Below are 14,161 nucleotides of genomic sequence, written 5' to 3' on the forward strand. Positions count from 1 at the left end.
CACCGCCCACCACTCTGCATGGCAGGTCTCCTCATAGTCTGCAGACAGGCAACCACTCCCTGTGTCTCAGCACCGAGTCACCTGCTCAAACACCACATTGCCCCATCCTTGGAGGCTCAGTAACACCCTGGCTCCAGAAGTCCTCTCAGATGGCAGCTGATCCCTTAGCTCACTGCGGACCCCACCTTAGTCACTAAGTTTCTGCAGCCCTGGCCTGGTGCCCCACACTCTGCTCCAGCTTTGGCTCCTTCACAGAGGTCTTGCTTACTGTTCCCAAGGGAGGCATTTTCCTGATGATGGGGCATAGGTTTCCCCTTCCCCTGCTCAGATGGTAGCTCCCAGAGGAGGAGGCCCAGGCTTCTTCTCTCCACCATAGACTAGGGACTCCAGAGGACCAGGCTTGGACTTCTATCTCCCCTCTCAGACTGGGGTTTCCCTGCCAACATGGCTTATGTGTCCTCCTTCCCCCGAGACTGGGAGGGGCCTGAGTTTCCCTTTCCTCCTCCAGAGTGGGGGTTTCCTGAGGACTGAACCGGGGTCTTCTCCCCAACCCCTTCACTGGCTGTTGATCTCCAGATCTTTCCATCTCCAGTTCCCATTCTGCACAGCTCTTCCCACAGCCAGGGCCTCAGGAGCCCTCTGGGGCCCTGGGAGGGCTTCCTCTGGCTTTGGGCATACCTGGCCTGGAGGACAGGCCCTTCCTCTGGGACCCACCCTGAGCTCTACCTCTGACCTCACAAGGGCTGCCTCAGAACCTGGTCTCCGTGGCGCCACTGGTTGGAGAAGGGATGCTATTTTAGGCAGTGTGTCTGGACTTGGCCCAAGCGGCACGGGCCAAACCCCTGCCCCACTGACCTCTCCCCTGGAGGAGCAGAGCAAAGCAGCGTGTGGGGCCACCCCAAGGGGGGGTCGAGAGGCGGGCTTTAGACTGGGGGCACAGGGACAGTGGAGTCCCAGCCGGGGGTGCCACCAGAGCCCGGGACAGTCATGGAGGAACAAGATCAAGAGCTGCTATAACTGAGAAGCCCCCAAGGTGGACGCTGAGGAACATAAGGCACTTCAGTAGAGTGAGTTGGGCTCCAGGCAGGGCTGGGACAGGGGGCCTCCCCTGTGACCCAGGCCTCAGCGTGCTACTTCCTGGGGACCATATGGGGGCGTGGAGAGATGACGATGGGACTAGCTGGGGAAGGAACCCCGGATGGGAGCTGAAAGCCAGGATGTTTGTTCTGGTTTAGTCCTGAGTTGCTGTGTGACACAGGCATGTCCCACACTCTCTCTGGGCTTTAGTTCCCTCACCTGTAATTTGACTACTGGGAGGAAGAGCAGTGCCACCGAGGCTGGGAGAGTGTGTTGGGCTGGCCTGTCAGGAGAGTGCTGGCCAGGGGATGAGGAGAGCACGCAGACCAGACCCTGGACCAAAGCAGAAGGCACGCAGATCAGAGAGATGGGTTGATTGCTGGCTTAGCTGGAATGATTTCTCCCCTGGGAGTTCCCTCCTGAGAAGCTGGGGCTGGGGGCTGCAGGGTACCGCAGTCAGGGCTAGGGATGTGAACTTGTGCTGCAGCTACAGGGAATCTGGCTAAAGAACCAGGGGGACTTACAGGTTGGGGAAACTCAAGGGTTACCTCTGTGTGGTCATTTGTGTGGACAATGGGAATACGCTGGGGAATTTTCAGGAAAGGTAAGAGGGTAGACTTTGTTCTGAGGTGGAACTATGGACTAAATGAATTCTCAGGACCTCACTGTGTGTGTGTGTGTGTGTGTGTGTGTGTGTGTGTGTGCGCGCATGCATGCAAGGAAAAGGCCCTGGAAAATCAGAATTTAAGTCAGGAGCAAGAGGGCTTGAGGTTAGACTAAAGGCAGTAATACCCACATATGTGAGGGTGGAGCCACTGAGGGGAGGCTGTGGGCATCTCTACTGTCCAAAGCTGGGCTGCAACCTGGGGAAGTCAGGAGGACCTGTGAAGGGCCTGGTCCAGGGGTCCTGAGGCCAGCAACGGTAGAGGGGGTGGGTCGCCAGGGCCTTTCCCCATTGGCTGAAACACATCCACACCACTCCTTGCCAGCTTGGCTGGGTTGAGAGAACGCAACCGCAACCGGCAGGACCTGTCCCTGTGGCTTCTCCCCTGGGAGGCTGAGGTGTGATGAGAATGTGGGGCCAAGTTCTGTCCCCCCCAGCCCTAATGACCTCTCTTTGGCTCTGCAGCATCTAAAAATCTCAAAGACAGAACATGGTTCAATCAGATAAGAAGAGGCGGTAAGTACCCTACCCATTCTCTTCCAGCCTCCCATCCCCCACCCCTAGCATACCCCTGTGCCCTTCCTGCCCTACTCTCAGCCTCTCCCTCATGGCAGCTGACCCTCCCCAACCCCCCTCCTTCCCATCCCCCACTGGGTCAGGGAGGCCCAGAACAAGGGCCTCTCCTACCTGGGCCCTGCGCTGGGCCCTGGGGTGATGGGCGACTCAGACCTGGGTGAGGGCCAAGGGGTTGGTGAGTGGGTTCCAGCTGCCTTTATGTAGGTGGTCACGCTCAACTGAACTGAACTCACTGCCTCTCACCCTCATGGGCTCAGGTCTCTTTGGGGTACAATAAAAGCCAAAGTCCTTGCAACAGCCCAGGCCCTGCCTATCTGGTCCCGGTTTCCTCTCTGACCTTCCCCCATGCCATCCCTGCTCTCTCCCACTCCAGTCACACTGACCTCCTTTCCTTTCCCTCAGACACGCTCAGAATCCTTCAGTGATTTTCCCTCTGCCAGAAATGCTTTCCCCTCACCTCCTCATGTCTGTCACCTTCTCAATGAGGCTTACCCCAACTGCTTTACTTAAAATCATACCGCACACCCTTTTCCTTGCTCTGATTTTCCCCATAGGCCTGCCTTTCTTTCTTCCTTCCTTCCTTCCTTTCTTTCTTTCTTTTTTCTTTTTAAGATTTAAAAAAAATTTATTTATGAGAGAGAGAGACAGAGAGAGAGCGAGAGAGTGCGAGTGGGGTGGGGGCAGGGGCAGAGGGAGAGGGAGAGGCAGACTCCCAGCTGAGTGCGGAGACTGACGTAGGACTCCACCCCAGGACCCTGGGATCACAACCTGAGCCGAAGGCAGACGCTTAACCGACTGAGCCACCCAGGTGGCCCAGGCGCCACCCCCATAGTACCTTCTAACATGAAAATGTACTTGCTTATTGCATTTCTTCGCTGCCTGCCTGTGAGCTCCACGTGAGCAGAGATTTTTGTTCACTCCTGGATAGACAGAATGAATGGCTCCCCGTTGTGCTGGACTCTCCTGGGGCTTTAGACACTGTTTCCAAAGACCCACTGGTGTCCCACAAGCAACAAAGTTCCAGTTGAAAACAGCCTCCACACCCGAAGCCCGCTCTTCCTCCTGTGGCCTCAGCTCAGGTCAGGATCCCTTTCTCCATTGCTCAAGCCAGAAGCCGAGACTCTGTCCTTGACACTTCTGTCTTCCCGTGCCTCATATCTAGTCACATCTAAAATATCTAGACTGTGCTCACTCCCACCATTCTTTCCACCACAACTCTCCTCCCTCACAGGCACGTTAGGCCACCACCTGCCCACTCTTCAGAAGTCTCTGCAAGCCTCACCTCCCACCCCTGGCTTCTCACCTTCTGATGGCGCTGCCGTTATCCATCAGACCCACTAGATGGAGCGATCCAAGGGTGGAGATTTGGTTTGTACACTGTACCGCTGGAGCTTGGCTGGTTTACAGGTGGTTGGTTGATTAGATCATTAAATGAGCTGGTGAATAGGAGATTCCGTTAGTTGGCCAAGTTGCTAGATTATTAGTTAGTTGAAGGGTTGGTTGGTGAGTTGTTAGCTACATAGCTCCTTGGTTAGCAGATATTACTTAGATAATTATCTGGTTGGCCGTTAGCTTCTTGGCTTGTAGGCCAGTTTTCTCATTCTACACCCTTTCCTTGAGCTATCTCATCTCTGCCCAAGGATCAAATGACCACCTATGACCTCCAGATGTGTATCTCTAAACAAGACATGACCAGCTGCCTCCGGATTACTGGCCATCTCCACCTAGATGTCCAGGAGGCTCGTCAAACTCCACGCAGCCCGAGGGCCTCCTCATGCTCCTGCCTAAGCCTGCAGCTTCTCTCCTGTGCTCACTTGTCATTCTGCTGCTCTGCCCGAACCTGAGGTCATCACTGACCCTTCCCTCTCCATTTTCCTCTTCAATCAAACACTAAGTGTGTCATTTTCACTGTCTTCTAGCCATCTCCACAGCACCTTGTTGGGTCAGGCTGCCGTCACTGCTCAGGCTGTCTGTGGCAGAAGCTTCCTGATTGCTCGTCACACCCTCACTCCTGCTCCCTCATCCCAGCTTCCATAGAGGAGGCAGTGCCCCTGCTTAAATCCTCCACTGAACCCTGGCCCTCTAGGTCAAGTTCAGACTCTCTAACATGGGCCCTAAGGTCTTCTACCATCTGGCCCTGTGCCCCTCTCTGCCCACCTCATGCTACTTTCTCTCCTCTCTCTGGCCAGCCCATCCCTGGGGAGTTCGTCCTTACAAATCACATGCTGTCTTAGCGGCAAGCCTCTGCCATGCCATTCCAATGCCCTGAACTTTCCCCTGCCTCCCCTGATGCTCCTTCATCTGGCCAGCCTTCCATTCTCAACCTGTTTCCTCTCCTGTGGGAGACCCTCCCGCCCCCTCCTCTAGGTCGTTTGTTTCTTCTCTGCAATCTAGTGATGCCCACCTTTCACCTGTGGCAACACTCCTCACACTTTATAGCAATTACTTCATTGTTTTTCTGCCTGGGAGCAGGGATCATGACAGTGTTCTTTACTACAGTGCTTGATCATAGTGGGCATTTGATAAATCTCTGGGTCAGTGGCTGGTTGGTGGTTATTTGTTGCTTAATGTGTCTTGCTTGCTGTGTTGAGGAGGAAGACGCCACGGTTGGAAAGTTCTCTTGGTGTCATTGGCTTCCTGCTCTGTCCATCTCTCCACTACCTCTGTGGTACTTTCCCAGGACCCTCTTGGGTACCTGCCTGCCTCGGGCTACTCACAGGCACTTCTTCAGGGCTGAGAGACTGGTTATAGGGGCAAGGAGACACTCCCCCCTCCACAATGCTTCATGGGAGCCAGAGTTGGATGGAAGTCAACAAATTGTCCCGGCAACTCTATATCCCTCTCCAGATGCTCAGCCCTTGCTTTGTTTCCCTGGGGTAAGGACAGAGCAAGGACCAGGGTGGGTGAGATTAAACACAGGTCTCAGCCAGAAAAGTAGAAGATGTTTTATCCATGCCTGATTTACGTTTCTTACTCCCTCTACTTATTCTGTGCTGCTGTGAGGCCGGGGAAATTTCAGGAAGCCTCGGGGGGGTGGGGGGTGATATTGCTATCCCAGGCAGGATGAGGTAGTTGAGGGGCTGGGGTCAGCTTCAGGCATTCAGCAGGGGGAGGGTCACCAGTCTGAACAAGCACTAAGGCCACACTTAAAGGGCTCTGTAGCCTTCTTCCTCCTCTTTAGCCTCCAGACTCCATCTCCTTCCCCAAACCCGAGCTCTCTACCCTGCCCCCAACAGATGATGGGAACCCGTAACTCATTTTTTTGTCTATCTATCCATCCAAACATGCATTTATTAAACAGATATTTGTCCAGCATATACCATGTGCGAGGCCCTGTAAGAGGTTTTGGGGATCTAGTGGAGAGTATGACAGATGGAATTTTTTAATTCCCCAGTTTTCATTCAATGGACAAGATCTACTGCACACCTACTCTGTGTTTGGCCCTGTGCTGAGCACACAACAGAGGGGAAGATCCAGTCCCTCTTCTCCTCCCTCCTCTCTCTCATTTGTTCATTCATTCGTTCACCACAGAAGTCTGTGTCCACCTGGTTGCGAGCCCGCTGCACGTTGCAGATGCTTTCCCCTCTGGCAGAACGTGATGGAAGTTTCAGGCCTCAGTCTTGACAGAGCCCTGAGCAGACTCTGCCACACCCTGTGTTGTTTGCAGAGTGCCTCCTATTAACAAGTCGTGCCTGATGCCTGGCCTGTGTTCCTGAAGCTTGGGCTCCTACAGATAGGCAGGCAGGCAGGAAGGCAGGCAGATGGACAGCTGAGCTCTACTCTTCTGCCTGCTCTCTCCCATCTGCTTCTCCTCTGAGACTCAATGGCCCCACAGATGGCACTTTTCGGCTCCCCACAGCCTTCTCTGCAAAATGACCTCGTTAGTGCACGCTTCCCACTGGGCCAGTCCCCTCCAGGAAGAAGGGACCTAGCCTGGCCATCTAGCACCAGTCCCTCTCCACACCCCTGTGGCTCTCAGTCGTCTCAGATCCCAGCTGTACCAGCTGCCCTGGGCAAGAGGAGGTGTGTGTGGGTAACCTCTGAGTTACCCATTAACTGAGACATGAGTTAAAGGGCCGATGGCAGCAAGTACAGTCGAGTCTCTTTCCTGCCCACGGGCTCGGGTTGCTGCTCCAGGTCCACCCGCAGCTCCAAGATGGTCTCATCACCCGTGGTCATGACAAGGATGCAAGCAATCATGCAGAAGGAGATGGTGCGAGAGTTCCTGGCCGAGTTCATGAGCACGTACGTCATGATGGTGAGTGGGGAGGAGGCACAGGGTGGGTGGGCTCTGAGGGAGGGACAGGCACCCCAGGACCTCAGGAGGGTGGGGCTCAGTGAAGGCAATCCATGACCCCCTCCCCACCACTGACCCCTGGGTCACATTATCCATTCTCCAGCCTTGGAGTGGGAATCCTGAAGGAGAAGCATAAGAAAGTAAAGAGAGAGCTTTCTCTTTCTCATCATCTTTTAGGGAAAGAAAGAGATCATAATGTGTGGGGGCAGAACAAAACCATGGCCTGGGGCACAGGTGTCGGGGGCATGCCTGGAAGTGGGGAGAAGGGAAACTAAGGGTACAGGGATTAGAGAGAAGTGTCATTGAGCGTCATGCTTTGAGAATCCTGAGGGCCATGAGGAGACGCTGAAGGTTTTCAAGCTGGGGAGTGATGTGTTCAGATTTGGATTTTAGAAGGCGGTTTGGGGTGCAGTGTGAGCACCCCAGCAGAACTGGCAGAACTGGTGGGAGGGGAAGCAGTTAAGAGGCTGTTGACCTAGGATAGAGGGAGGGTGGTGACTGGTCCAGAGATGGGGAAGAAAGCACACATTTGAGGGACTTGTGGAGGAACCTAGACTTTGCAAGTAGTGGATGAGGGGTAAGTGCCGAGGAGGAGGCCATTCTGGAGCCCGGGGCCCACTTCCGGGTCAGAGGCTAGGTCAGTTTGGGTGTGCTCAGGTGAGGTGCCAGTGGAGACATCTGGGGGCTTGGATATAGGGGTCTGGAGCTCAAGAGAGGGACTTGGGCTGGAAGTAAGGAGTTAGAGCTCATCAGAATATGGATGGTGGTTATAAAATTGTCCCGTGAGAGTGTACAGAAAGAGAAAAAAAAAAAGTTGAGGACAGAACCCTGAAGAGAAGCATGCAAAGAAGCCTGAGGAGGAGAGGCCAGAAAGGTGGGAGGAGAGGGGGAGACCTGTTATAGAAGGGAGGGTCCACAAGGAGGGGCTGGTCAGCAGTGGGAAGCTGCAGACAGGCCAGAGAAAGTGACTCCTGGCAAGGGTCTGTAGGGATTGGCAACATGGAGGCCACTGGAGACCTCGACAAGGGCTCTTTTACTGGCTGTTGGGACAGAAACCATACTGCAGGTGGGATGTGAGGTTTCTTAGAAACTCCCCCTCTCTCCGCATGCAGGGCATATGTGCTGGTCTCTTGTCATGATAAGTGCTCTCCACTGCCCTCCCCTCCCTGCTTCCTGCCCCCTCCCCTTTCCCCATTACCTGCCCTCCTGTTTTGACTCCTGAGCTGTGAGGACAGCAACTGGATGATGTCCAGCCTTAACCCAGGGTGAAGTCATTCATTTATGACAAGACATTCCAGCCTCGTGAGGGCTGTTAAACCTTGGAACCACAGAGGTAGGAGGTGCCTCCTCAGAGAGCTCTTAGGAGAAGCTGGCACCACCCACATGCACTATGCCCTCCCATGTCCCTGTTTCTCTTCCTTTTATTGAGATTATTATTGAGCGCCTACTGCATGCCAGCCATGATGATGCCAAACCCCTTACGTATAGTATCTTCTCAAATGCTCTTCACAGATGGGCAACCTGAGCCTGCATGAGACTAAGTTACTTGTCCAAGGTCACATTTTAAGTTCAGATTAAATCCAGTCCAACCTAATATCATAGTCTTGACCCTTAGTCTCTATACTCTCTGTCCCTTCGCTTAGCTATGGCAGAATTTACAACACTCTGGCTTGTTAATTCTCCCCCAGCTGAGGTAAGGCCCTCACTTTCAGGCCTTTGGTAGTCTCTGGGCCTCAATTTCCCCAGAGGCAAGGAGACAGAGCTCTTCTACAGAGGAGCTCTTCTACAGAGGAGCTCTTCTACAGAGCTCCTCTTCTGTAGAAGAGGAGCAGAAATATTTGCCAGGCAGATATGCTGTGAGGATGGAAGGGAAATCACACTTATAAAAGAACTCTGTGAGGTTTAAGCTCATCTAGGACATTGTGTTGTTATTTTCAGTTTGGGGCCTGTGCCAAGAAGTGGGGGCTTTTTCAGTTATAGGAAGCTCAGTGAGTCATCGCGGCGAAGGTTTTGCCAGAAAAACTAGTGTGACCTTGGGCCCCATTTACTGCAGCCAGGATGAGGGAAGTGGACTGTTCTACTCTGCAGCCTCCCAGGGTGCTGTGCTCAGGACTGGCCTCATGCTTATGGGGACCCAAATGGGTTGGGCCACATTGACTGGGCATGGAGAGGAGGGGCTGGGCCCATAGGGGCCTGGAAAAGCAGCTGTCGACAGGAGCCATAAAGGGAGGAGTTGCAAACTTACATGCTATGGGGGCCAGAGAGTGGACTTAGAGTGGTGGGGACTGTGGCTAAGGGCAGAGTGCCGGCCTGTGCAAAGGCCCCTCTGTCACCACCCCAGTGGACGGCTGCCACGCAGGGCGGAATGCTGGCCAGCGTTGCCCAAGCTTCTGATTTTTTCCAGAGGCTGAAACTTCTGGTCGTCAAAACCAAGTTACCCAAACAAAACCTGTGTTCTGGAGAGACTGGCCCATGGGCTGCCAGTTGGCAACCTTGACACAGGAGATCACGTGGGGTTTAGTCACCCATTCATTATTTTTAGCAAATGGTTTTCAGCTCGTACTTGGAAATGTGAACCCTCGGTCTTCAGACCCTCCATGCGTGCTCCAGCCCCTGCACCTCCTGCCCCATCCCCACGCCTGTGAGCCTGTCCTGGCCTCACTCCCCACCCCCGTGTCCCCTCTGTTCCTGTCCTCTCCTGCCTCACCCTACCCTTGGCCCTAAGCCTGACGGTCTCTGGGCTCCCCTGCACCTGTCTTGGAGCTCTTGGGGGACTACATGGTCCTGCTCAGCTGTCCCTTCCCTCCCCTATCCAGGCGATTCCACTTGTGCTCAGACTTTCCCAAAGCTGCTCTGTACTCGGCTCCCCCTTCTTCTTCTTCTTTTTTTTTTTTTAAATCAGAATGGCTTGATTTCTAGCTTGACAGAGAAAACCATCGGGCGGGCTTCCCCTGTCTGGCTCCTCACCCACCTGGCCCTGCAGCCCCAGACTCCACTTACCTGTGCATCCATGTGCCCCCCTCCCTGCTAGGGCAGGGCCCCTCCTCCATGGAGGACCCTCCACTCCTGCACCAGTCCCACCCTCCAGTCTACTCAGGTACTTAGTTCCATCCTGAGGGAGAGCCTCTCCTTCTCCCAGTCTTACCACACTGAAGTCTCTCTACTTAAACTGGCACAACACAAAACATTCCTCCCTTCCCCCTGTGAGCCCCTTCAGTGATCACGCTCTCCCTCCCTCCCTTCTCAGATAGGTTCTCAAAGAGCTGTCTGCACTGGTGTCCTTTAACTCTTCCTCATCACCTACTTACCTCTCAATTTCTGGGACCTGGTTTCTGTCCCCATGGCCTGATGATGCAGTGCTCACCACATTACTAAAGACTGCTGGATTGTCACATCCAAAGGGATGCTTTTCAGGCCTTTATGCCCTTGACCTGGAGGCGGCACGTGACCGTGGGGACCACACTCTCCTGGGAAACTCTGCTGCTCTCTGGTGTCCAGGGCACATTCTCCCTTTGCTTCTCTCCCATTGCAACACCTGCTCCAGCCGGGAGTTCTAATGCCAGCCCACCCGGGGGCAGCCCGCAGCTGACTCCTCTCACTTTCATCCTCCCCAGCGGCTTCAGCTCTAGCTCCCATGTCCACCATTCTCCGGGCTTTCTTTTTCGAAAACACTAGAACAGAGCTGTATGAGGGAAATACAGTAGGAGCCACATTTGCAATTTTTAAAAAATTTTCTAGTAGCCACATTAAAGAGGTAAAAAGCAACAGGTGAAATTAATTTGAATAATTATTGCATCCACGTAGCCAAAATATTGCCAGTTCAACACATCATCAATATAAAATTATTAATATGATATTCTACATTCTCTTTCTCCTACTAAGTCTTTGAAATCTGGTATGTACTTGACACTTAGAGCACGTCTCAATTTGGACTGGCCACATTTCAAGTACTTAATAGCTGCATGTAGCTAGTGGCCATCATATTGGAGGATGAATCTAGACTTCCATTTCCAGCAGCCTCGATATCTATAGGTCCCTCGGAGACAGCGTATTAAAGCACATGGAATTTTCAAAGGAGGTGCCCTCTGAGTATGGTTTTAAAGTAGAGTATTGATTTTTCAGAATCTGGGATCGGGTACTCCGGACAGAGGGAACAGCACACGCAAAACCACAGAAACATTAGAAAACAAGGCAGGCAGGGAGCAGTGTGGCTGTTTGGTGCTGAGGCTGTTTGGCACAGCTGACTGCCTAGATTCAAATCCTGGCTCCCTCTGTGCAGGCTGTGTGCTTTGGACAAGCCGCTCAACTTCTCTAGGACCTGGTTAACAATCTGTCAAATGGGGAGAATAAGAGCACCTAACACAAAGGTTGGTGTGGCATAAGTGTTAAAGGAGGTGATAGATATAACTTGCTTACAAGTGCCTGACACACAATAAGTGATCAATAAGTGGTTATTATGGTTTAGTAGTAATACTATTGCTGAACATAGAGAACACTGAGTAGATATGAAACTGAGAGGCAGAAGGGATAAAATTATACAGGGTCTTAAATGGTGGCCTACTGAGTTTGGACTTTATCCTAGAAATGGAGGGGAGCCAGTAAATGTTTGAACAAGGGCAGACATGATCAAATTTTTCTGTCAGAAAGGTCACTCTGGCTGCAAGGAGGAGGCTGGGTGAGATTTGGATAGAGTGCAGGCAACGCTGACTGCGTGTGGGGGATGAGGGAGGGGAAGCTCTCACGTGTGACATCTAGGTTTCTGGCCTGGCCGGCTGGGGTGGAGAAAATAAGATGAGGATCACATTTTCTGAGAGATGGTGAGCTTTCAGCACAGAACCTCTGAAGAGCCCACAGATGCCTTTGAAAAACCTGGACTCCCAGTAGGTATTTGAAGATAGGGATTTTGCTCTTAGGTGGAGGTTTGGGGCATTTTAGTGCATCAGGCATATCTGAAGCCATAGATCTGGTGAGAAGGCCCAGGAGGAGTGCCTGGGGAGAGATGTGACAGGGGCAAAGATGGAGCCCTGGGGTCGTCCGTATTCATGAGGCAGATGAAGGGAGAATGTGGGAAGGAACTGTAGAGAGGGAGGCTGTGGAGGTAAGAGGAAACCAGGAGAGACAGAGATGTCATGGAGGCCAAAAAGGAGGGACTTTCCAGAAGCACAGAGTGGTTAAGAAGGTCAAATTTAGCAAAGTCAAGTAAGACAACGGCTAAAGGGATCTGGAGGAAATCAGGAGGCTGGAGCCCTCGGGGAGAGCTTTGGTGTCCGTGACACGTGGAAGCAGGAGCCAGACTGAAGAGGGAGAGCTAGGGAAGGGATCAAGGAGCCAGCCAGTGTGTTCTTTCCTAGAGCCTGGCCCACACAGGGAGGGGGTGTCCAGGGGTTCACAGCAGGAAGAAAGGGACCTGAGTCCGTGGGAGCTGTCAAGGGGAGGGTGGAAGATACAGGCAAGAGGGAAGTGTCTGCAGAGGGATGGAGAGGCTGGGCACGGGAGCCAGAGCTGAAGGGGAAGGCAGGTATGGATTCTGGTGGGAGCTGCAGGAGATTGAGTGAGGGCCTAGCTTCAGGCCTCTAATCTCCCTGTGAAGGGGGTCAGCGGGGGGTATCTTCTGAGGTGATCCAGCAGTTACGGATGGGCAAGAGCCAGAAGTTCAGAAATGACACCTGAGGGCAATGGAACCGTTGCTGAAGGCAAGCGGAGTAGAACCTCACTGGGCTTCCGGGGCCGCTGTGTGTGTAGGGGGTGGGGTTCTGACAGAGTCCAGGCCAGTTTGGAGATCCCTTGAAGAAACTTCCTGCAGGTTGGGTTGAAGTGTAAGATACTCTGAGGGGTTCAGTCCACATCAACCATGCCCTCCTTGAAGCCCTGCTCCCTTCCCTGAATGTCAGGTGGGCTTGGGGTCTGGGGGCCTGGATGTGTCCTTAAGAGCCCCTGACATTGCCACTTCCCTCCCAGCTCCTTGTACAGCCCCACCCAGCTCTCGCTGGTCACATCATAAAGGGAAGTCAGAGAGGAAAGTTTCTGGAGGAAGAGGGCATGGCAGAGGGTCTCCAATGGCAATGCACAGTGGGGCCTGGGGCATAGGGGCGAGGAGCCCAATCTGAGCCCGAGCCCTCCTGTGAGGTTGGGGCTTCTGTGCAGGTGGTCCCCTCAGAGGCCCTCCCTTGCAGGTGTTTGGCCTTGGCTCCGTGGCCCATATGGTTCTAGGAGGTAAATTTGGGAGCTTCCTCGGTGTCAACTTGGGTTTCGGCTTCGGAGTCACCATGGGAGTGCACATGGCTGGGAACATCTCTGGTGAGTGAGCCCGGGGCCCCATCTGATCAGCAAGGACAGGTGTCTCCTTGCGGGCTCTTCCTGCCTACCTCCAGCCAGCCCCTTCTCCAAGTCCACCTGAACCCGAACCTCACTGGCCATGGGGGGAGGGAGAACACCCTGCACCCCTTTCTTCAGACCCTCTCTGCCCAGAATCTTCCCAAGCCCCCCTGGACCCCCTCTTTTTACTAGCTGGGTCATCTTAGGCAAGTTATTTAACTTCTCTGTCTCTCACTTTCCTTAATGGTGAAATGGAGATGGTGGTCCTTGCCTCGTGGGGTCCTTGTGAGGATTAAATGAGTCCATTCCATAAATACTAGCTGTTATTTTTGCTCTATTATTATTTTTAAAGATTTTACTTATTTATTTGACAGAGAGAGACAGCGAGAGAGGGAACACAAGCAGGGGGAGTGGGAGAGGGAGAAGAAGGCTTCCCGCCGAGCAGGGAGCCCGATGCAGGGCTCGATCCCAGGACCCTGAGATCAGGACCTGAGCCGAAAGCAGATGCTTAACAACTGAGCCACCCAGGCGCCCCGCTCTCATATTGTTTGTTATTATTGTTTGTCTCTGCTCTCACACCTCTGACACTTCTGCCCCTCCCCGCAGGGGCCCACATGAATGCGGCCTTGACCTTCACCAACTGTGCACTAGGCCGCATGTCCTGGAAGAAGTTTCCCGTGTACATCCTGGGTCAGTTTCTGGGTTCCTTCCTGGCTGCTGCCACCATCTACTGCCTCTTCTACTGTGAGTGTCCTGCCCTGGGATGTCCATCTCTGGCCTCAGCCTTGTCCTCTGAAAAACGGGCAGATCCAAGCCCAGTGTTCTGGTCTGTGAAAGCATCTGGGAGAGAAAGCCTTGGAGGTGCTCCCCACCCATGGATCCTACAGCCTTAACCCTGGGACTCCAGTGGGGTTTAGCTGGTGGCAGCTTCACAATCAGTCTGTGTCTCCACAGCAGCCATTATTGAATTTTCGGGTGGACGTCTGACAGTGACTGGTCCCATAGCCACCGCTAGCATTTTTGCCACCTACCTTCCTGACCACTCAACGTTGTGGAGGGGCTTCCTGGATGAGGTCAGTGGTCCAGTGTGGGTTCCCCTCCTTGAGCCCTCCCCACCTAGCAGGCAGCCCTCCCATTAGAAAGGACAAGAACTCTGGATGGGGTCTCTGCTGGTGGGTTGGGGCTGGGGGCACTGCTGAAGCTCGGTGGTTTAGCTAGGGGCCCAGGGGGCT

The 14,161-nt window shown here is 53.6% G+C and overlaps 1 protein-coding gene across 6 annotated transcripts in view; it reads left to right on the forward strand.

Moving 5' to 3' along the window:
• The first annotated feature begins 790 nt into the window (after window positions 1-790).
• AQP7 (aquaporin 7) overlaps window positions 791-14,161 on the forward strand; it is a 32,594-nt gene continuing 19,223 nt past the window's right edge. The window contains exons 1-6 of one of the 6 annotated variants that reach the window (XM_073881458.1): window positions 791-1,067; window positions 2,207-2,257; window positions 6,455-6,575; window positions 12,788-12,911; window positions 13,536-13,673; window positions 13,884-14,002. In XM_073881458.1, coding sequence (XP_073737559.1) covers window positions 2,232-2,257; window positions 6,455-6,575; window positions 12,788-12,911; window positions 13,536-13,673; window positions 13,884-14,002 — 528 coding nt within the window. In that variant the 5' untranslated portion in view covers window positions 791-1,067; window positions 2,207-2,231. Of the gene's footprint in view, window positions 1,068-2,206; window positions 2,258-6,454; window positions 6,576-11,369; window positions 11,495-12,787; window positions 12,912-13,535; window positions 13,674-13,883; window positions 14,003-14,161 lie in introns of those variants that run through there. The other 5 variants (XM_073881459.1, XM_073881456.1, XM_073881460.1 and 2 more) reach the window with 5 other exon arrangements.

Source organism: Callorhinus ursinus, unplaced genomic scaffold (genome assembly GCF_003265705.2).
Source record: "Callorhinus ursinus isolate GAN/ISIS: 27379988/994484 unplaced genomic scaffold, GSC_fseal_2.0 scaffold42, whole genome shotgun sequence".
NCBI lineage: Eukaryota > Metazoa > Chordata > Mammalia > Carnivora > Otariidae > Callorhinus > Callorhinus ursinus.